General features: G+C 48.4%; 1 protein-coding gene across 1 annotated transcript; it reads right to left on the bottom strand.

The window, feature by feature from the left end:
• Positions 1 to 635: 635 nt before the first annotated feature.
• Positions 636 to 21,807, bottom strand: SLBP (stem-loop binding protein). Its single transcript, XM_003890903.3, has 8 exons — positions 21,171 to 21,807; positions 20,916 to 21,032; positions 12,921 to 13,025; positions 9,060 to 9,119; positions 8,616 to 8,753; positions 4,195 to 4,344; positions 2,695 to 2,761; positions 636 to 1,558 (listed from the first exon to the last, which is right to left on the bottom strand). The coding sequence occupies exons 1-8, from the start codon at positions 21,470 to 21,472 to the stop codon at positions 1,442 to 1,444; spliced, it is 1,056 nt and encodes a 351-aa protein (XP_003890952.1). The 5' UTR covers positions 21,473 to 21,807; the 3' UTR covers positions 636 to 1,441.
• Positions 21,808 to 23,745: the final 1,938 nt, after the last annotated feature.

Below are 23,745 nucleotides of genomic sequence, written 5' to 3'. Positions count from 1 at the left end.
AATCACTTGGAGGGATCTCCGGGACATGTGGCTGTGGTCATGGGCCAGTGGTCTGCAGGCAGCAGCCAGGGTCCAAGGGTGAAGACAGTGGGGGAGGGGCACCCTCAGAGTGATGCTTGTCCTGCCACAGGGTCTGTCCCAGGAGACAGGGAAGGCTGCCATACCAGTGCTGATAAGCATCAGACCAAGTATGACATGACACCTACGAAAGGCAGCCCCCGGCCATGCGCGGTGGCTCAAACCTGTAATCCCAGCACTCTGGGAGGCTGACGCAGGCAGATCACCTGAGGTCGGGAGTTCCAGACCAGCCTGACCAACCTAGAGAAATCCTATCTCTACTAAAAATACAAAATCAGCTGGGCGTGGTGGCACATGCCTGTAATCCCAGCTACTTAGGAGGCTGAGGCAGGAGAACCGCTTGAACCCAGAAGGCTGAGGTTGCAGCGGGCCAAGATCGCACCATTGCACTCCAGCATGGGCAACAAGAGCAAAACTCTATCAAAAACTAACATTAAAAAAATAAAGAAGGCCCTTTACCCAGTGCCACTCGCTTCAGACACAACAAAGGCAGACACAACTCTGACCCTCGCTCTCATGGCAGCTGGGCCACCTGGCAACACCCTCAGTCACTTAAAGAAGGTTCTTTTCTTTTTATTTTTGCAATATCCCATACAAAAGCAATAGAAACAAAACAGTCTTAAGAAGTTTACAATTGAATATTTGAACAGAAAATCTGTACACATTATCATTTACAGCAATTTTACATGGTAAATTAACTGATTGCTTTAAAATGTTCTTTCTAAATCGCTCTGCTCTGCTGCCCTAACTCGGAGTATTCTAAAGAATCTAACTAGTGCTATTTACAAGTACCAAATTAAGACCATATAACTTACATAAAACCCATTAGTTTAATAGCTCAATTTAACAATGTCTGACTTCAGAGTGCTGTTATGACATACTGGTAAAAGGCCAAAAACTAAGTTTCCATAAAGATATTAAAGGTGTCTGAGAATACTTTGATGCCTATAAAAGTAGCTGACTCTCAATTGGTCCCATGGATTACACGGTTAAATCCAAAACAGTCCATCTGACAAGCAGCAACTGAAGTGCCTGTGGAAAACCAGTTAAGTAGACCTGTCAGCTTACCCTGGAGGACAACAGGGATTATGCAATTAAGCTTGCTGGAAGATTGCTTCAAGTACACTTTCTTGGATTTAGCGCCATTTACAATTTAAAACATGCAAAATACACTCACTATACATAAAATTAATGTTTCTTATTAATGTTTCTTAAGAAAGTAAGGCAAAAATAATTCATCATGAGATAATGGACTACTAACAGAGAAGCCACCAGGTATAAGTGCACACACATGCTTGGTGCCTGGCCAGCCTTCCACCTAGTCAGGGAGGAGCTGTTTCTCTTCCTGGCCGCCAGGTGGCAGTTAGCTCATGGCCGAGAAGTCTCTCAAGGGTTCAGTTAAACAAGCTTCCAAATCAAACTCGTCCTCCACTTGACTGTCCATATGTCTAACCTTGGTGGGTGTGCCAGAGTACACATCCTGGAAAACAGAAGCATGGGTCAGCTGACATTCATCTCACCCTGAAAACAGGGACCACTTCCTACACCCCCACAGCTTATGTGGTAAATCATGTGACGTAATGCACAGCAAGGTGTACACTTCACGTGCAACTGAGATTTTAATAGTGACACTGCAAAGAGAAACCACATGTACTATTTACAAGACACTGAAGTTTAGATGTACACACATTTTATTTTTATTTTGTAGAGATGGAGTATATGTTGGCCAGGCTGGTCTCGAACTCCTGGGCTCAAGCAATCCTCCTGCCTTGGTTGGCCTCCCATTGTGCTGGGATTATAGGAAGGAGTCACTAGTTACTGCACCTGGCCAGGTACATAGTTTATAAGCACAGAAAGAATTCTAAAAGCCTAGACAACACCACAAATAGTGGCTGTCTCAGGACAGGAGACAGCATTTAAATTGATACATTTTAAAACTGTTTTCTTTTGAGACAGAGTCTCACTCTGTCACTCAGGCTGGAGGGCAGTGGTGCAATCTCGGCTCATTGCCACCTCTGCCTCCCAGGTTCAAGTGATTCTCCTGCCTCAGCCTCCTGAGTAGCTGGGATTACAGGCCTTCACGACCACACCCGGCTAGTTTTTGTATTTTTAGTAGAGACGGGGTTTCACCATTGTTGGCCAGGTTGGTCTTGAACTCCTGACTTCAGGTGATCTGCTGGCCTCAGCCTCCCAAAGTGCTGGGATCACAGGCGTGAGCCACTGTGCCCAGCAGACGGTTTTTTTCTTTTTTTTCTTTTGAGTCAGTCTTGCTCTGTTGCCCAGGCTGGAGTGCAGTGGTGCGATCTCGGCTTACTGAAACATCCACCTCCTGGGTTCGAGCTACTCTCCCGCCTCAGCCTCCTGAGTAGCAGAGACTACAGGCACCCACCATCATGCCCGGCTAATACTTGTATTTTGAAGAAACAGGGTTTCACCATGTTGGCCAGGTCTTGCATTCCTGACCTCAGAGGATCTGCCCGCCTTGGCCTCCCAAAGTGCTGGGATTACAGGCGTGAGCCACCGTGCCCAGCCCAGACTTCAGTTTGTAAGGCAGTACGTGTTAACAATTCACCTGCGACCCCCAAGCTGGAAGACTCATCCAAAGAAAGTACTTACAAAGTCATCCTGAGAGCTGGTCTGGGGCTCGGAGCTGCTTTCTGCAGATTCAAGGTCTACAGGGTGTCTGTTAAACGAAATCCAATAGGTGCATCAGGCACTAACTTAACAAACCCAGGAAATGGGGCGCAGCTGAATTCAAGTCTGTTCGCTACAGACAAACCCCACCCATATAGTACAGCCACAGCTGTTGTGTGAGCCTAGGGGACACGCCACTGACAGTGTCCCCTAGGCTCCCTGAGAGGTCAGCTTTCAGTGACTATTTGACAGACTTAACCCTAGCCCAATCAATCCAGCAGAGAGAAAGCTGGTGGCAATGAGAAGCAGCAAAAAGATCTGCTGGGCTCACCACACAAGCATCCTTGGAAACAGAAGCACTCATAAGCCCAATTTTTGAGGGGGAGAAACAAGCATTGTGAACATACTATGCATCATCACTAATTTCTTCCAAGTTTGTACTCAGAGAATGGGACACTAGTGTCACACTGGGGAAAAAAACCCGAATGACATCTGTCAGGATAAACTGGTTAAGTCACTTACAAATCGTTTCAAAGATGCCAGTCTCTAACATAAATTTCCCAGCACAGAGGAGAAACTCAATTGTTTGTTTAAAACATGTGTCTGAGAAAGGGAGAGGCTCAGGACCAGAGGGGAGCTGAGAAGAAACCCCACATAGAAGGAGGGAGGTACAAGATCATTCTCTCTACCTTCCTGGTCAGCAGGTATTCCCATGATGCAGCAAAAGTTCAGGCCTGAGACATTTCAACTAGGCACAAGTTTAAAAGCCAACAGGGCTGGGAGCAGTGGCTCACGCCTGTAATCCCAGCACTTTGGGAGGCTGAGGCGGGCAGATCACAAGGTCAGGAGTTTGAGACCAGCCTGACCAACATGGTGAAACCCTGTCTCTACTAAAAATACAAAAAATAGCCCGGCGTGGTGGTGCGTGCCTATAATCCCAGCTACTCAGGAGGCTGAGACAGGAGAACCACTTGAACCCAGGAGGTGGAGGTTGCAGTGAGCTGAGATCACACCACTGCACTCCAGCCTGGGTGACAGAGCATCTCAAAAAAAAAAAAAAAAAAAGCCAACAGGGAAAGAAAGCCTTCTTCCTTAATTAAGAACTTTTATTTTCATGGTTGGACAGAAATGACACAAATACTTTTCAGGATATTTATATTTAAAAAACAAATTCCAGAGATTGCTGTACTGTAGGGCAAAAAGAGCTCCAACAATAAAAACAGCAAAACAACAAACAAAACCTGTATTCCCAGATTGACTGTGCTTGAAAAAATAAATTCAATCCAGGAAGCAAACTCTTCCTTCCAGCTGCCTCCCACCCAGTACAGAAGAACTTGGCACCAAGCTGCAGCAGCAGCTGCTCTGCTCGCCAACAGCTGCTGGGGAACTTGGCACCAGAACCTCCTGTCTCAGTGATGCACAGCTGCTCCAGTCACTGGACCAATCAGAGAATTACAGAACAAGAATGCAATAAAGACATACATTTCTTGCAAATCACATCCTTCTTCAGCTGGAGGATCCCAAAAATGCAGAGCCACCTTCCAGAGTTTGATTTGCTGGTCCCACGAACGTCGACTATACTTCTTAAATTTATTAGGGGTCTTGGGATGAATGCCAGGTTGTCGAAGGTGTCTACAGGAGAAAGATTATTCTAGCACATGCCCACATGCCACTCACCTTTCCACATTAGCTCGAAGATTAACCAAACTATGAGATTAGTATTATTTTTAAAATTTTAGATCACCAGGTGTGGTGGCTTACGCCTGTAATCCTAGCATTTTGGGAAGTCGTGCCAAGATAACTTAAGCTCAGGAATTCAAAAAGGCCTGGGCAACACAGTGAGACCTCATTTCTATTAAAAAAAAAAAAAAAAAAGGCCAGGCGCCAGTGGCTCACACCTGTAATCCCAGCACTTTGGGAAGCTGAGGCGGGCGGATCACGAGGTCAAGAGATTGAGACCATCCAGGACAACATTGTGAAACCCCGTCTCTACTAAAAATACAAAAATTAGCTGGCCCTGGTGGTGCGCGCCTGTAGTCCCAGCTACTTGGGAGGCTGAGGCAGGAGAATTGCTTAGAACCCGGGAGATAGAGGTAGCAGTAAGCTGAGATTATGCCACTGCACTCCAGCCTGGGTGACAGTGCGAGACCCCGTCATGAAAAAAAAAAAGAAAAAACAAAAACAAAAAACAGCTAGGGGCTGGGCGCAGTGGCTCACACCTATAATCCTAGCACTTTGGGAGGCCGAGGCGGGTGGATCACCTGAGGTCAGCAGTTCAAGACCAGCTTGGCCAACGTGGCAACACCCCGTCTCTACTAATACAAAAATCAGCCACTCGTGGTGCCTATAATCCTAGCTACTAGGGGGCTGAGGTAGGAGGATCGCCTGAACCAGTGAGGTGGAGTCTGCAGTGAGCCGAGTTTGTGTTGCTCCAGCCTGGGCAACAGCGCGATACTTTGTCTCAAAAATAAAAAACCCTGCTGGACATGGCAAATCACTTGAACTCCGGAGTCTGCGATCAGGCTGGCCAACATGATGAAACCCCATATCTACTAAAAATAACAAAAATTAGCCAGGCATAGTGGTTCATGCCTGGAGTCCCAGCTACTGCAGAGGCTGAGGCAGAAGAATCACTTGAACCTGGGAGGCGATGGTTGCAGTGAGCCTAGATCATGCCACTGCAACTCCAGCCTGGTCAACAGAGCAAGACTCCACCTTTAAAAAAAAAAAAAAAAAAAAAAAAACAGGCCGGGCACGGTGGCTCAAGCCTGTAATCCCAGCACTTTGGGAAGCCGAGGCGGGTGGATCACGAGGTCAGGAGATCGAGACCATCCTGGCTAACATGGTGAAACACCGTCTCTACTAAAAATACAAAAAAAACTAGCCGGGCAAGGTGGTGGGCACCTGTAGTCCCAGCTACTCGGAGGCTGAGGCGGGAGAATGGCGTGAACCCGGGAGGCGGAGCTTGCAGTGAGCAGAGACTCCATCTCAAAAAAAAAAACAGCGAGACTCCATCTCAAAAAACAAAAACAAAAACAAAAACAAAAGTCGGGCACAGTGGTCCACGCTGTAATCCCAGCACTTTGGGAGGCTGAGGCAGACAGATCACCTGAGATCAGAAGTTCAAGACCAGCCTGGCCAACATGGTGAAACCCCGTCTCTACTAAAAATACAAAAACTTAGCCAGGCATGGTGGTGCACACCTGTTCTCCCAGCTACTCAGGAGGCTGAGGCAGGAGAATCTCTTGAACCCAGGAGGCGGAGGTTGCAGTGAGCTGAGATCGCGCCACTGCACTCCAGCCTGGCGAGAGCGAGACTCCGTCTCAAAATTAAATAAATAAAAAATCAACTGAGATTCTACAAAACAAACAAATATGTAAACAAAAAAAAAACCACTATCTGGGCCGGGCACGGTGGCTCACGCCTGTAACCCCAGCACTTTGGGAGGCCGAAGCAGGTGGATCACCTGAGGTCGGGAGTTCAAGACCAGCTTGACCAACATGGAGAAACCCCATCTGTACTAAAAATACAAAAAAATTAGCCGGGCATAGTGGCGCACGCCTGCAATCCTAGCTACTCTGGAGGCTAAGGCAGGAGAATCACTTGAACCTGGGAGGTGGAGGTTGCGGTAAGCCAAGATTGCACCATTGCACTCCAGCCTGGACAACTAGAACAAAATTTCGTCTCAGAAAAAAAGCACTATCCACCTGGCACAGTGGCTCACGCTTGTAATCCCAGTACTTTGGGAGGACTACTTGAGGCCAGGAGTTCAAGACCAACCTGGGCAACACAGGGAGACTCCCATCTCTACAAAATTTTTACAATTTAGCCAGGTGTGGTGGCATGCACTGCTAGTCCCAGCTACTCAGGAGGTTGAGGTGGGAGGATTGCTTGAGGCCAGGAGTTCAAGACTACTGTGAGCCATGATGGCCAGGCACGGTGGCTCACGTCTGTAATACCAGCACTGTGGGAGGCGGAGACAGACAGATCATGAGGTCAACAGTGCAAGACCAGCCTGGCCAATATGGTGAAACCCCATCTCTACTGAAAATATAAAAATTAGCCGGGTGTGGTGGCGTGCGCCTGTGGTCCAAGATACTCAGGAGGCTGAGGCAAGATAATCACTTGAACCCAGGAGGCGGAGGTTGCAGTGAGCCGAAACTGCACCACTGCACTCCAGCCTGGGCGACAGAGCAACACTCCATCTCAAAAAAATAAAATAAATACATAGTGAGACATGATCATGCCACTGCACTTCAGCCTGGGTAACACAGCAAGACTCAGGAGGAAACAAAAAAGCACCATCACATTGAATCTTACTATTCCTTTGCTATCTATGTTCCAAAAAATTTAAAAAAAAAAAAAAAAATTTTTTTTTTTTGAGATGGAGTCTTGCTCTGTCACCCAGGCTGGAGTGCAGTGGTGCAATCTTGGCTCACTGAAACCTGCTCCTCCCAGGTTCAAGCGATTCTCCTGCCTCAGCCTCCCGAGTAGCTGGGACTACAGGCGCCCACCACCACCCCCAGCGAATTGTTTGTAGTTTTAGTAGAGACGGGGTTTCACCGTGTTAGCCAGGACGGTCTCGATCTCCCAACCTCGTGATCCGCCTGCCTCAGCCTCCCAAAGTGCTGCGATTACAGGTGTGAGCCACTGCACTCGGCCAAAAGTAAAAATTTTTTTTTTAGAGACAAAGTCTCACACTCTGCAGCCCAGGCTGGAGTGCAGTGGCATGATCTCAGCTCACTGCAAGCTCTGCCTCCCGGGTTCACACCATTCTCCTGCCTCAGCCTGAGTAGCTGGCACTACAGGCAACCGCCACTACGCCCAGCTAATTTTTTGTATTTTTAGTAGAGATGGGGTTTCACCGTATTAGCCAGGATGGTCTCAATCTCCTGACCTCGTGATCCACCCGCCTCGGCCTCCCAAAGTGCCGGGATTACAGGCATAAGCCACCGTGCCCGGCCCACGCCTGGCTAATTTTAAAATTTTTTGTAGAGATGAGGTCTCCCTGTATTGCCCAGGCTAGTCTCCTGGCCTCAAGTGGTCCTCTTGGCCTCCCAAAGTGCTGGAATTACAAGCATGAACCATTGCACCTGGCCCAGAAAACTAAATTTCAACCCCAATCCTGCCCAAAAGTTCAGGAAAACACTAAAGCTTTCTTTATATCCTTTTGTGTCTGTGTGTTTGATGGAGCAAGATAGGCAAGAACATGCTGCTTAAAGGAAATAGGGCAATGCCAATTATTTTTCTCCAATTAGAATTTTACAGTATTTAACTTGAACTTCATTTTTTTCCCCATCATGTATTTTAATAAGTTTACATCTATATAATTGCTGACTCCTAAGAAATAAAATGTTATCTAACATTCAAAATTCTGAAAATGATTTTTAAAATCTTCATATCTTTAGTTTTTTAGTTGCCAATCCATTCTTTATTTACATCATAAGTCCCAGTAAGTCTCTATTAAATAGCTCTTAGTAAGTGTGAACTATCCCCAGCATCATCTGTACTACACAATCTAAGCAACTCTTTAGAAATGCAATGCTACAGGGCTTGTTCAAGACATGCCACTGAGGCCGGGCGCGGTGGCTCAAGCCTGTAATCCCAGCACTTTGGGAGGCCGAGACGGGCGGATCACGAGGTCAGGAGATCGAGACCATCCTGGCTGACACGGTGAAACCCCGTCTCTACTAAAATACAAAAAAAAACTAGCCGGGCGAGGTGGCGGGCGCCTGTAGTCCCAGCTACTCGGGAGGCTGAGGCAGGAGAATGGCGGGAACCCGGGAGGCGGAGCTTGCAGTGAGCTGAGATCCGGCCACTGCACTCCAGCCTGGGCGGCAGAGCGAGACTCCGTCTCAAAAAAAAAAAAAAAAAAAAAAGACATGCCACTGAGACAAGACTACCTTGGGACTTCTTTAATATAACGATCGTAGGCAATTGTGTTCTTCCCATAGTTGATCTGTTTCTGTCTCCTCATTAGGACACTTTCATCTGTCTCAAAGTCAGCCGGCACAGTGGACACAGACTCCTTTGAATCAGAACTGAAAAAACAACAGATTAACAGAATAAGCCCTGCAATTAAGATCACCATGTAAGGTAAGCCAAGAAAATGTCAAAACACAATAATGGAGGATTCACTCCAGATTCCCAACCATATTAATCCTCAACAGTCCAGAGACTGCATGTATGGGAATTTAGTTCACAATAGATATAGTATTTCAAATCAGTGAAGAAAGTATTAATAAAATGCTACTGTGACAATCAGCATTTCTGACAGTCACAATTTTTTTTTTTAAACAAATTACAGGTCTATCAAATTAGAAAATAATCATTTACACAGCCTTTACCTTCCTGATGATGATTTTCTCTCTCTTCCAAAGTCATTGATGAGAAGTTTCCTTTTATATCTGAGGGCAAAATAAATATTGCTGTTTTTAAAAAAGGTATAAAAATAAAGCAGCCAGGTCTGAGGAAGCTCCACCCTGATACCCTCAGGCACACCATCCTATGAAATCCAGAAGCTCCCTGGGCCAAAAGAAATCCTTGTCAGGTTCAGTTTAAGTAGTGAGATCCACACAACAAAAATGTACATCCCCAAAAACTTAGCAGCCTTAAAAAAAGAAAAAGAAAACACAAATTGAAATATATTTTTATTTTAAAAACACCACACTTACTAATGGGACCCGTATGCCTACTGGGCACTGCATACCTTCTCCAATCTTGGAGACCAAACATGCCCCCTTTTGTCTTGTTCCTCATGAACTTCCTGAGGCATCTGCTTTCTATTGCAGTCATTACCAGAACACGGCTTTGCAAAAAACAGAAATATGACATCTCCAAAAGGAGTCTAGCGCAATCTAACGTTGAAACCACGAACTACCTTGAGCTCCAAGTTCATGTGGGTATCTTTTTTTGAGATGGAGTCTCACTCTGTCACCCAGGCTAGAGTACAGCAGCACGATCATGGCAGCTCACCACAGCCTCATACTGCTAGGCTGAAGCAATCATTCCACCTCAGCCTCCCAAGCAGCTAGGACTCCAGGCAAGTGCCATCACACCCATCTCCAAAAATTTTTTTTTTTGGGAGAGATGGAGGTCTATATGGCCCAGGTTGCTCTTGCACTCCTGAGCTCAAGCGATCCTCCCACCTCGGTCTCTCAAAAGTACTGAGATCAGGAGTGAGCCACCACGCCTGGTCTGTCATGCAGGCATCTAAATTATGTCATGTATCACTGTGCCTCCTCTTAAAATCTAAAATCCACCCAAGTTTGCTGAGGTGTTCAGTGCAGCTTGGATGCCAGAAGGTAATGAAGTAATTATCTCCTGTGCTATCTCCTATCTAGAGTAGCACTAGCTATATAACACCATCTTTGTATGATTCAGAGATTAGTCCTGCAAATCATGTGCTACAGGGCCTCATTCTCTCCAGTACCACAGATGACAAAGACTGGTTTCAGGTATGATGAAAATCCATTTTCTTTTTTTTTGAGACGGAGTTCCCTCTTGTTGCCTAGGCTGGAGTGCAATGGTGAGATCCTGGCTCACTGCAACCTCTGCCTCCCGGGTCCAAGTGATTCTCCTGCCTCAGCCTCCCAAGTAGCTGGGATTACAGGCATGAGCCACCACGCCCAGCTAATTTTGTATTTTTAATAGAGATGGGGTTTTTCCATGTTGGTCAGGCTGGTCTCGAACTCCTGATCTCAGGTGATCCACCAGCCTTGGCCTCCAAAAGTGCTGGGATTACAGGCGTGAGCCACCGTGCCATGCCAAAAATCCATTTTCATACTCTTATACTGCTAGTTTGTAGTCTGTTAGTCTCCTTAAAGCACAGTAAGCTGACATTTCATACCCCTTACTGTTGGGAAGCTGGCCTGCCAGTAACGGCTCACTAAAGGGCCAGGAGGTTTTAAATCACACAGGTCGCACTAAAAGCTGCAGCTTTGGCCGGGCACGGTGGATCACGCCTATAATCCCAACATTTTAGGAGGCCAAGGTGAGCGAATCACCTGAGGTCAGAAGTTTGAGACAAGCCTGGCCAACATGGTGAAACCCAGTCTCTACTAAAAATACAAAAATTAGCCAGATATGGTGGCACATGGCTATAATCCCAGCTACTCAGGAGGCTGCAGCAGTAAATCGCTTGAACCTGGGAGGCAGAGGTTGCAGTGAGCCGAGATTGCACCACTGCACTCCAGCCTGGGCAACACAGCAAGACTCCATCTCAAAAAATAATAATAAATAAAAGCCATAGCTTTCCTTCACAAAGGGTATAATCAACAGAGTAGTCCAAACAGTGCTGTTTTCCAAAACAAGACAATTTTCAGGCACAGACCCATGAGCTATCTGAAGAATAAATAGGGATCCACTCACAGGACAATCTAGACAGGTAGAATATGCCTGAATATGAGCTGCAGATAATCCCTGGCAAGGGGTGACTTGAGGGAGCAACTAGGCTATAGGTATGCAAGAACTGTTCTAAGACTTGTGAATGCAACACAAACTATACGGGTTAAGTCAACATTCTTTTTTTTTTTTTTTTTTTTTGAGACGGAGTCTCGCTCTGTCGCCCAGGCTGGAGTGCAGTGGCACGATATCGGCTCACTGCAAGCTCCGCCTCCCGGGTTCACGCCATTCTCCTGCCTCACCCTCCTGAGTAGCTGGGACTACAGGCGCCTGCCACAACGCCTGGCTAATTTTTTGTATTTTTAGTAGAGACGGGGTTTCATCGTATTAGCCAGGATCGTCTTGATCTCCTGACCTCGTGATCCACCTGCCTCGGCCTCCCAAAGTGCTGGGATTACAGGCGTGAGCCACTGCACCCGGCTAACATTCTAATTTTATAGTTGAGAAAGTGAAGACCTATATAAATACAGTAATTCACGAAAAACATTGATACTCACATCTGTGAACTCCTACTTCATTTCTTTTACCAAGGCATACTATCCACCCAAACATTTTGATACAAGAAATTACAAATAACTCCCCAAAATGTTCAATAACCAATGCCCACATATTCCTGTCCCTTTTCAAAGGAGGCAGCTATAAATACCATCACTGGCTGCCAAAATGAGAACAGGTAGTCTAGGTATGATTCCGTGGCTGACACGCAAGACACTTTTTTCTCAAGACCCTGTTTATCAGCCAGCTGTTGGCTAAAATTATCTTGTAAAATGCTTCAACTAATTATAAGCCACATTTTAACTCGGTATGAATAAACCCAGTCCATGCAACTGGGTTTGAGTTAGGCAACTCATCAAAAGAGAAAGGACCAACACACTGATAATCAAGGGAGATTAAACAGTGGTTAAGGATGCATTAGGTAATGAGTCAACGAAGAGGAAGTAGCTTAGTTTGCGGTAACTTGGATACACACACAATCTTGTGTACAACTGCAAGAGGTTCACAGAATCCAAGTTTGAGACCTTTCCTTGTATGTTGGCATTTCTGAGCTGTGTTTGTTGCCTGAGCCGGTGTCAATGTATTCCTTCATCTGGAGAGAGCACTCCATCTAGTGTGCTGGGTTGTGTGAGCACCGCACACAGAAGGTCGGTGGTAACAAATGACTGCAGTAAGTTCCTGATAGTTAGGCCGGGCACACTGGCTCATGCCTGTAATCCTAGCACTTTGGGAGGCCAACGTGGGCGGATCAGGAATTCGAGACCAGCCTGACCAGCATGGTGAAACCCCATCTCTACAAAAAATACAAAAATTAGCCAGGCATGGTGGCCTGTGCCTGTAATCCCAGCTACTCAGGAGGCTAAGGCAGGAGAATCTCTTGAACCCGCGAGGCAGAGCTTGCAGTGAGCCGAGATCTTGCCACTGTACTCCAGCCTGGGCAACAGAGCAAGACTCTATCTCCAAAAAAAAGAGAAAGTTTCTGATAGTCCTCCAGCCTGCAATCCAGCAGTAACACCACTGTGCACCTACTTCCACTCTCAGAAGGATTACCACCAGGAACACAGTGGTCTCCAAGCTTGAAAGAGTGGACTCACCTGCAGGGCTTTTCACAGGATGGCCAGGCCCCACCCCATTCGCAGGCCCAGGGAAGGGTCTGAGAATCTGTATTTCCAACAAGTCCCCAGTAAATGTTGATGCCTTTGGTCTGGAGCTCAGACCTTTGAGAACCACTGTTCTAAGACATATATCAAATTTAATGTGTTACTGAAAATGCCACAGATTAATACTTCAAAGTGGTCCAAAATGTGTACCTTGCCATTTCTTTGTTAACTCTGGTCCTCATTTCATCTTCTTCAACTGCACTTGCCCAGTCAGAGCATCTGGAACGGGGTTTAGGGCCTTCAGGAGTGGTAAAGCTGCAATAAAACGAAAATGCTGCTGAACCATGATACGTACTGTTTCCTTTCAAACTGTATGTCAAGAAATATTCAAAGGCTGGTGGGGCACAGTGGCTCACGCCTGTAATACCAGCACTTGGGAAACCAAGATAGGAGGATCACCTGAACCCAGGTGTTCAAGACCAGCATGGGCAAGATAGTGAGACTTCATCTCTACCCCCCACCCAAAAAAATAAAAGCATTAAATCAGTGAACTATCTGTATCAAGCCATACTAAACTGGAGTTTAACAGGACAAAAGCAAACATGGTGTAGAACAGAACCTATCAGTTGAATCTACCCAGGGCTGTCACTAGAGCAGAAGTCACGGAGCTCCTTGGCAGCGTGCCCACTGTGTTCGGGAGGTCTAATAAAACCAACTAGAATGTAAGACTTCAAACTAAACTATGATTCCTTTTGGGTGTCCACACTTCAGTAGTCCAGAGCTATCATATGGCTAAAATCAAGTTATTTGGTTCATCTCTGGTATGTGTTTATAAAGCCACCGTATTAGACATTAAGATGGAGATTTGCTTCAAATTTGTGCAGTGTGTGTGGTAGTCAGAAAAACCCATATCTAGTTTTCAGCTTCAGTTCTGGCATTTCTATGGGTTAGCCTTATCTCACTGATCCAACATCCAGCCTAATGCTGGAGCTCATGAAGCTGACTCTGAGAAGTTCAGAGAGTGTAGAGTTTCCCATTTAGTATTTAATTTGTCCCTATGCCATTAGTCCCCAGCTTGCAGTCACTGCCAATGTCAATGTTGACAGGATTGTGACAATATTGCCTTTCATAAAACCGAGGACCAAAGAATTCCATTATTCTAACAAAGCCCAAGTTTCATAGATTGTGGGCACATCTAGACAGATATGTGCATGCTTGATGGTGCAGAGCAACTACTCACTTCCACCAACCTCGTGCCCCCTGGCTGGCCATACAGAGGGATGTGTCGTCAAACTGAGAAGGATCTGCAAGGTAAGTCTCTAACTGAGGCCCTCTCAGGTGGGTGTTTCCACTGTGTAGTCCCAAGCCTGTATCCGTATCATAAAAGTGCAGGTCGGGCATTCCTCCAGGTTATCTGGCCAGTGTAGACTCCTTCATCTGAATATGAACCTCCAGGATAAGAATTTTTCAGACACATCTATACTAAACAGTAGGATCCCGCACTTGCCAAATGTCTGCCTCCTTCTGTTCTGCATTGACCCATTTTTTTTTTTTTGAGATGGAGTCTCGCTCATGTTGCCCAAACTGCAGTGCAATGGCGCAATCTCAGCTCACTGTAACCTCCACCTCCCAAGTTCAAGCGATTCTCCTGCCTCAGCCTCCCGAGTAGCTGAAATTATAAGCATGAGCCACCACGCCCAGCTAATTTTTTATTTTTAGCAGAGGCTGGGTTTCTCCATGTTGGCCAGGCTGGTCTCGAACTCCCAACCTCAGGTGATCCACCCACCTCAGCCTCCCAAAGTGCTGGGATTACAGCCGTGAGCCACCACACCCGGACTGCATTGACCCATCCTAATTCCTGTTAAGTGTGAGAAGAATTGTCTTCCGTTCTCTCTCCATTTTCATTCATTATGAGATCATTGATCCATTAACCAGCTGAGAAATGACTGATGCTGAAGAAATGGTATTCTATTGGTAAGGCTTATTACCAAACTTCTGATAATGAAGCAGGCTACCAAAAACTTATCCAGCCCACCCCAGGAGTGTTTGGATTTGATCATGGAAGTAGCACACACCAAAATCACCGAGACTTTAGACTACTTCTTTTGTTTTGCCAGATTATCATGGGAGAGTCTTTAGTTCTGAATTATCTGTAAGTCTGAGTACTTCATAGAATTGCCAGATTATCATGGGAGAGTCTTTAGTTCTGAATTATCTGTAAGTCTGAGTACTTCATAGAATTAGAAAGCAAGTACAGCTGACACCTTCTCACCATGTTGTAAATATTTACTGAGACTGGGTACAGTACTGAGGGATGATAATCTTCTGATTTATCCAATGCTGACTGTCTAGAGCAAATTGTCCACTCTGTAACCTGTATGAACACATTTCTGGGTACCTTAGAAGTTGTCTTTTTCATGTGTGCTAATATGCAGCATTTATACATTGCGAGAAGTTGATTTTAATAAAAAGGTTGAAACTTCATCTCCAAAATAAATAAACAGCCGAGCACAGTGGGGTGTGCCTGTAGTCCCAGCTACGTAGGAGGCCCAGGCAGGAGGATCACTCTAGCCCAGGAGGTCAAGGCTGGATAAGCCTTGATCCTGGCACTGCACTCCAGTCTGAGAAACAGGGCAAGACTCTATCTCAAAAAAATATATATGGTGGCAGGCTGCGGTGGCTCATACTTGTAATCCCAGCACTTTGGGGAGGCCGAGGCATGTGGATGACCCGAGATAAGGAGTTCGACACCAGCCTGGCTAACATGGGGGCGAAACCCCGCCATGTTAAAATAAAATACAAAAATAACATAAAAATACAAAAAGTAGCCAGGTGCAGTGGTGCACACCAGTAGTCTCACCTACTAGGGAGGCTGAGGCAGGAGAACTGCTTAAACCCCAGAGGCGGAGGCTACAGTGAGCCGAAATTGCACCACTGCACTCCAGCCTCAGCAACACAGACTCCGTCTCAAAAAATAAATAAATAGTAATATAGAATAGCTAACATAGCCGTTTACCTCTCAGGTGCATATGATTAATAATTCAGAATGTTACATACACTATGATTACAATGTGTACGGAGGAGTATAAGTCAGAGTCCCTGCTGTATCAGGACTCCATCTACTGGCAAAGTATCCCCTACACTTGAGTCAAACCAAATCCAGGAGCTCAGTTCCATCTCAAGCTCAAGGTAGTCTTCAGTCAATATCGGGAAATTTATGGCCAGGCAGTGGCTCACTCCTGTAATCCTAGCACCTGGGGAGGCCAAGGCCAGCTGCCTGGGCTCAGGAGTTCCACACTAGCCAGGGAACATGGTGAAACCTCATCTCTACTAAAACACAAAAACTTAGCTGGGCGTGGTAGCTCACATCTGTAATCCCAGCTACTCGGGAGGCTGAGGCAGGAGAATCCCTTGGGCCCAGGAGGTGGAAGTTGCAGTGATCCACCAGCGGAGTTGCAATGAGCCGAAATCACGCACTGCACTCCAGCCCGGGAGACAGAGAGAGACCCCATCTCAAAAAATAAATGAATAAATAAATAATAGTCCGGGCATGGTGGCTCACGCCTGTAATCCCAGCACTTTGGGAGGTTGAGGCAGGCGGATCACCTGAGGTCAGGAGTTCAAGACCAGACTGGCCAACATGGTGAAGCCCCATCTCTACTAAAAATACAAAAATCAGCTGGGTGTGGTGGCAGGTGCCTGTAATCCCAGCTACTCGGGAGGCTGAGGCAAGAGAATCACTTGAACCTGGGAGGTGGAGGTTGCACTCCAGCCTGGGCAACAGAGCGACAATGCCGCCTCAAAAAAATAATAATTAAAATTTAAAAAAAAAAAATCAGGAAATTTGAAAGCTTAAGGCTTGATGCCCCAAATTCTGGCAATTGAAATTGATGTATCTTATTTATACATCAAACATAAACTCACATTTTTATTTTTCTACCCCGTTTTTCTGTTGGTTATTACTGATATTAAAACTAAACACTAGGTCGGGTGCATAGGCTCATGCCTGTTATCCCAGCACTTTAGGAGGCCGAGGCAGGCAAATCACAAGGTCAGGAGTTTGAGACCAGCCTGGACAACATGATGAAACCCCGCCTCTACTCGGGCTGGGCGCTGTGGTTCATGCCTGTGATCCCAGCACTTTGGGAGGCCAAGGCGGGCGGATCACAAGGTCAGGAGATCGAGACCACGGTGAAACCCCGTCTCTACTAAAAATACAAAAAATTAGCCAGGCGCAGTGGCGGGCGCCTGTAGTCCCAGCTACTCGGGAGGCTGAGGCAGGAGAATGGCATGAACCTGGGAGGTGGAGCTTGCAGTGAGCAAGCTCTGTCACCAGCCTGGGTGACAGAGCGAGACTCCATCTCACACACACAAAAAAAAAACCCTGCTTCTACTAAAAATACAAAAATTAGGCTGGGTATGGTGGCTCACGCCTGTAATCCCAGCACTTTGGGAGGCTAAGGCAGGTGGATCGCTATGTCAGGAGTTTGAGACTAGCCTGACAAACATGGTGAAACTTCGTTTCTACTAAAAATACAAAAATTAGCCAGGCGTGGTGGTGTGCACCTGTAATCTCAGCTACTCAGGAGGCTGAGGCAGAATTGCTTGAACCCGGAGGCAGAGGTTGCAGTGAGCTGAGATCGTGCCATTGCACTCCAGCCTGGGCAACAGAGCAAGACTCTATCTCAAAAAAAAAAAAAAAAAATAGCCGGGTGTGGTGGCGCATGCCTGTAGTCCCAGCTACTCCGAGGCTAAAGCAGGAGAACTGCTTAAACTTGGAAGGCAGAGGTTGCAGTGAGGTGAGATCATGCCACTGCACTCCAGCCGGGATGACAGTGAGACTCCGTCACAAAAAAATAAGCTAGATAACTAACTTTACAACAAATAAGCAACCTATTTTAGCTGTAAACCAAATGCTGTGCTTGGAAAATACAATTGCAATAACTAACGAATAATACTTATGTAATTATCATTTCTTCCCTTACAGTCACACAACTCAAGAGAAACTTAAATTGGATTTCTAAAAGTAAATTTCCAGATTCTAAAAACAGTAGAAAGGCATGAAATCAAATTAGGTAATTAACTGAAAATTAAGTTGACTCAATAGAGGCCTGTCCAGGATTGGATACAAGCATCCTCACTAGTGTATCAAGAGGTTCAAGTCTGGGTCTCCCAGTGTAACAAGTTCCTGAACTACAAGAATAATTTAAAGCCTGTGTATGTGAATGACCATATACTACATACCGTATTTTGGTACCTTTAAGTCCATTTCTTAGATTAAGTGGGTTACATTCACAATCTACCCTATCTTAGGACAACAAAGCCTAATTTTACACACTAAGCTAACAACCTTCCAAAGGGAGTACTTCTAGATCTTATCCATCAAGGAGCTGGCTCTATTTGTCAGATGCCTCCAGGCCTTACCCACAACGTGCAAACACCAAGTGCAAAGGCCCTAGCACAGAAGCATTCCTATAGTTGGAGGAATGAGGACACCAAAAACTTCTGTAACTTCTAAAGCACTGTACAGATTTAATATTTTTATCTTCAGCTAAATAAGACCACTGGAGAGTTCAGAGTTTGATCTCAATAAGGTTTGATAACCTTCCCTTCATATCTGGACCTAAGGCCTCTTCTGTACCCACCCCTAGACCCAAGTTTTTGTTTTGTTTTGTTTTGTTTTGTTTTGTTTTTTTGAGACAAAGTCTCACTCTTGTTGCCCAGACTTGAGTGCAATGGCTCAATCTCGGCTCACTGCAACCTCCCCTTCCTGGGCTCAAGGGATTCTCCTGCCTCAGCCTCCCGAGTATTTTGTATTTAGTAGAGATGGGGGTGTTCGGAAAAAGGCTTTTCGGGTGCCTGTATAAACTGGCCATAAAAATATGGGACAGTAAGTTGTGAAAAGCCACAAGAGGCCTCTGAGGAGGAAAGCCTCCTAAAATTGCCATCATGTTCCCATGCTCAGATCAAGACCTGCTCTCTTATCTTTTAAACACTGTGTTCAAGGAGAAAGACACTCCTTTGGCCGGGCGCGGTGGCTCAAGCCTGTAATCCCAGCACTTTGGGAGGCTGAGACGGGCGGATCACGAGGTCAGGAGATCGAGACCATCCTGGCTAACATGGTGAAACCCCGTCTCTACTAAAAAATACAAAAAACTAGCCGGGCGCGGTGGCGGGCGCTTGTAGTCCCAGCTACTCGGGAAGGCTGAGGCAGGAGAATGGCGTAAACCCGGGAGGCGGAGCTTGCAGTGAGCTGAGATCCGGCCACTGCACTCCAGCCTGGGCTACAGAGCGAGACTCCGTCTCAAAAAAAAAAAAAAAAAAAAAAAAAAAGAAAGACACTCCTTTAAAGCACTGGAATGTGGACAGATATGCAGGGTCCTAGTTAAGCCCGCTCCCACTAGCTACTCATCAGTAAGTTACAGATATGCTGTTTGAGCACAAACGAGATTCATTTAAACCGCTACTGCTATAAATTATGCCTATGATACACTGCTTCTCTTTCACTGTTTCGCCCTGAACGTCTACTTCTTAGATTTAAGTGATTGTACTCAATAAATAGTGTGGAGACCAGAACTCTGGACCTTTTGCAGCCTCCATTTTCCAACTGGGCCCCTGGCTCCCACTTTTATGAACTCCTAACCTGTCTCTTCTCATTCCTTTGTTGCCACCGGACTTCGCGTACCCTACGGGTGGTGTTGAGGCTGGTCCCCAACAATGGGGTTTCTCCATGTAGTCAGGCTGGTCTCGAACTCCTGACCTCAGGTGATCAGCCGGCCTTGGCCTCCCAAAGTGCTGGGATTACAGACAGGAGCCGCTGCACCCAGCCCCCTAGACCCAAGTCTTTAAATATCATCTCTATGCCCTGGTAACTCATTGTGCCTGAAGATGCCTCCCATGTAGACTCCTACACTCCATTACCTTTCTTGACATCTCCTTTGCTTCTCTAAGCAGTTTCTCAAGCCTCACAACTTCCCATACCTAGCTGCTCCAGCCCATCTTCTCTATCTTGGCAAATGGCCCCACAATCAAGTGTTCAGACCTAAAAGGCTTGAGTCATTCTTGATGCTTCTTTCCTCTGTAAACCAAAGAGTGTCTGAGACAGGTCTCAATTACTTTAGGAATTTAGCTAACTTGTTAAGGACATGACTAAAAGAACACGAAATTACAGAAAGAGTCTGTGATTTGTGCCTTTCTCCAAAGATGATTGTGAGGACTTCAATATTTAAAAGAGAAGAGTAGGTTGAAGGAGAAAGGATCCACATGTTCCAAGAGAAAACGAGCAGCTAGGGGAATAGTCAATTATGTATTCCTCGTGCGCTCGGTAAGTCGGCACTTAAGGTGAACAAAGTTCACCCGTGGAGACACTTCATCTTTTATCTGTAGCTATCTGCTTAGAAACAAAAGGAAACGCAAAGGTAGTTTCTCGCAGGACTCCGCCTTCAGCTTAATTTCTTCCTTTTGGCATAGTGGTTTTGGGTCCGAGTTTTTATTTTCTTTTCACACCTCCCATCCCCAACCCATCAGCAAGTCTCATAGGTCCTGCCTTCAGAAGTCTATCCTGAACCATGCATTTCCTCCCGCCTTCACTGCTGCATCTCGGCCAAGTCACCATGCCTTTCAGGAAACTTAGGAGCAAACCCAATGCGGGACGGACCACCCCACACAAAGCCCCTCGAGTTTTCTCTAACCATAGCCCCTTAAAGCCCCGCCACTATGACCACTGGCACCCCTGCTTACTTCCTCCAAACCCTCCTCGGCTGTCCCACCCCTATCAAGCCCTCCTTTCGCTCGCATCTCGACCCTCCCCCTACACACCGCCTAACCTAGAAAATGGCCAAGCAGGTGAACCCGGTAAACTCACTTCTCGTCGGGACTCGGGTGTCCCCTGACTTCCACGTGTTCACGAGAAGCCCGTCGGAGACCCTGACCTCTCCCGGGAGCACCACACAGACTCTAACTGGCCAACTCGGGCTGACACCAGTTCAGCAGACTCCCGCCCCGCGAAGAGGCTTCCGGAGTGTTCCGGCGCCTGCCAGGCCTGGTGCGGGCGCCCCAGTGCAGGGGCCGCGCGGAGACAAAGGTAAAAGGACGCAGGACGCCGACCTGGCCGATCCCGGCACCGAGAGAGCGCGACAAGGTCCCTGGAGCCCGCGGCCCCGTCAAAGGCTCCACCGCGCCCCGACCCCCGGGTCCCGTGCCCACCTCTCGGGTCTGCGCTCGGCGCCGCGGTGCTCGGCCTCCTCGGCGTCTTCGGGCCTCCAGCGCCTGCCGTCGGCTCTGCGCTTCCGTCCCAGGCTCCATCTCGCGGGGGACGGCGGGCTGCGGGGAGGAACGCGGTCGGCGGGGCTCGGGAGGTCGGGGACCGCCGTACGACCCCCGTCCCGCAACATCCGGCCCCGCACGACCCCCGCCCCACGGAGCACGCGCTCCCTCGCCCGCCGCGCAGCCCGGCCTCACCTGGCGTCACCGTCGCAGCGGCTCTGATACCTCGGCGGGCTTCGCGGGCGGCAGGCCATGGCAGCACGCGTCGGGCGCGCAGGGCGGGCCGGGGCCGGGGCCGGGGCCGGGGCCGGGGCTGAGGCGGCGGGGGCGCGGGCCGGGCGCGCAGAGCAGGGCAGGGAAGAACCGGACCTGAAGGAGCGAGCTGCGTCCCCGCGCCGGCGCTCACAACCTCTGCGCGCCCCGCCCCCAACCGCCTTTATATCGGCGCCGGGCCCCGCCCCTCGGCCTCCCGCGCGCGCCGGGTCGGGCGAAACCATCGGGCCACGCCGTGGGGGTCCACTCGGCTGCGCGCGCCTCGCCAGCCGACTGGGGCTGGGGCGAGACCTCAGAACCGCGGGCAGCCGCAAAGCCCGACTGCCTGGCGCTCGGCTCGGGAGCCGGAACGACGCCGTGGGCTGAGGAGAGGCCTAAGGAAAAGGTTGAGCTCCACCCGCGGGATTGAGACGGCCGGGCCGCCGCGGGCCGCTGCGACGCTGATAGGTCGCGCCTTGGCGGGCGGGGGCAGCTTTGGCGGGAGATTCGGCCGCGCGCGACGCGGCGCAGGTTGTGGGGGAAGGGCAAGCGGCGCGTTTCTCAGCCTGGGTCGTGGCGCATCTCCCATTGGTCCCGGCCTGGGTGGAGCGCGGCTCGGCTTGGTCCCTGCCCAGGTGGGGGCGTGTCTCCTCCCTGGCGGGAACCCGGAACCCGGAAGGCGTGGCTATGGCCAGTACTGACTGCTCCCCACGGTCCCGTGGCCGCTGCAGGCGCGTAGCCGCGGTCTGCTGTTTTGAGCCGCTTAAAGTTTTGGAGTAACCTTTTAGGTAGCGATAGTTGACCACTACACTGAGTCTTTCCGGTCCCACTGCCCTGGCCGTTAGCCGCACACCGGCCACCCACTGAGCTGCTAGTCTCCGCCGCTAGTCTCGGATGCCGCTGCCTCCCTGCCCGCCCGTGACGTCCTCCGCTGTGTCGCCGGTACCTGACGCTCCCACTCTCTGCCTGGAGTTGACTGGACTTGAAGTATCCTGAAGAATCCCTGGCTCAGCAGGGAGGCCCCACCTGGAGGCGAGGTCCTGTAGATCCGCACCATCCGTCCCGCTTCCCCGCCCCCGTCACAGTTGCAGCTGATGGCCCCGCGGATCCAGCCAAATAGAACCCCAACAGGGGTACACATACACCTGGGAACAGGTTCCCACAGCTTCCTGCTGGAGACAACGTGAGGGATGCAGGGGAGAGTGGAACCAGCCAAAAGAGTGGGCAGTGGGGTCAGGTCCAGGAGGCTGAGCCCCAGGGATGCTTGGGATCCCTCTCAGGCCCTACACCTTTCGGAGGGCCTGGCTTTTGCACCTGCTGTTCTCAGGACTGTGCCTTGGTGCGCCCACCGCCCCCTTTTGAACTTGAAAGGTCATCCTAAGACTAGGACAGACACATCCTGTCCCTTCCCTCCCCAGGCCCTGGGCATCCCATAACCCTCAATACTGTAAACTAAAAATCCTTGCAGGGTGCGGTGGCTCACGCTGGTAATCCCAACACTTTGGGAGACCGAGGTGGGAGGATCATCTGAGGTCGGGAGTTCGAGACCAGCTTGACCAACATGGAGAAACCCCGTCTCTACTAAAAATACAAAATTAACCTGGCGTGATGGCACATGCCTGTAATCCCAGCTACTCGGGAGGCTGAGGCAGGAGAATCGTTTGAACCCGGGAGGTGGTGGGTCAAGATCATGCCACTGCACTCTAACTTGGGCAACAAGAGCGAAACTCTGTCTCAAAAAAAATTAAAATCCTAAGCCCCCAACAACTGAATGGACCCCCTTGTGGTCAGTGGGACACCAGTGGCAATAAGATACCAAATTATGAATAAGACCTAAGGTCATGCCAGGCAAGGGTTAAGTCACACACCCTACATTTAAACTATATTCTTACTGTCACACTGCTTTTCTTTTCCTCTTAGTAGCTCAACAAGCACTGGCCTTGAGATAAGCAGTATTGAAACAGTGCAGTGGCTGAGATGATGGCTCATGCCTGTGATCCCAACTCTTTGGGAGGCTGAAGCCAGAGGATTGCTTCAGGTCCAGAGTTTAAGACCAGCCTGGGCAACAGCGAGACCCTGTCTTACAAAAAACTTAAACAAAAAGGCTAGGCACTGTGGCTCACACCTGTAATCCCAGCACTTTGGGAAGCTAAGGTGAGAGGATCGCTTGAGCTCAGGAATTCAAGACCAGCCTGGGCAACATAGCAAGACTTCTTTACTAAAAACCAAAAAAAAGTAGCCGGCTGTGGTGGTGTGTGCCTGTGATCCCAGCTACTAGGAGGCTGAAGTAGGATTGCTTGAACCTGGGAGGTCAAGGCTGCAGTGAGCCCAGATGGTGCCACTGCACTCCAGCCTGGGCAACAGAGTGAGACCCTGTCTCAAAACAATAAAAACCAATTTGCAGTTCCACCAGATGCCAACTGATCCCCCAGCCCCCATTCCACTAGCCATAACTACAGGTTTCGTTGGAACTACAGGTTTCATTGAGCAAGCGACTGATTTCAGTAACTTGGTCCAG

This window comes from Papio anubis, chromosome 3, assembly GCF_008728515.1.
Source record: "Papio anubis isolate 15944 chromosome 3, Panubis1.0, whole genome shotgun sequence".
NCBI lineage: Eukaryota > Metazoa > Chordata > Mammalia > Primates > Cercopithecidae > Papio > Papio anubis.
The sequence above is the reverse complement of the archived record's forward strand: the minus strand, read 5'-3'. Positions and strand labels throughout refer to the sequence as shown.

What these genes read in the sequence shown, in the direction of transcription:
- SLBP (XM_003890903.3), bottom strand. Translation starts at nt 21,472, where the DNA reads ATGGTTTCGCCCGACCCGGCGCGCGCGGGAGGCCGAGGGGCGGGGCCC. An exon ending in TATATTAAAGAAGTCCCAAG is followed by an intron (nt 4,345 to 8,615) that starts GTAGTCTTGTCT and finishes TTTCTCCTGTAG; the next exon opens with ACACCTTCGACAACCTGGCA. An exon ending in CCAGCTCTCAGGATGACTTT is followed by an intron (nt 1,559 to 2,694) that starts GTAAGTACTTTC and finishes TCTGTTTTCCAG; the next exon opens with GATGTGTACTCTGGCACACC.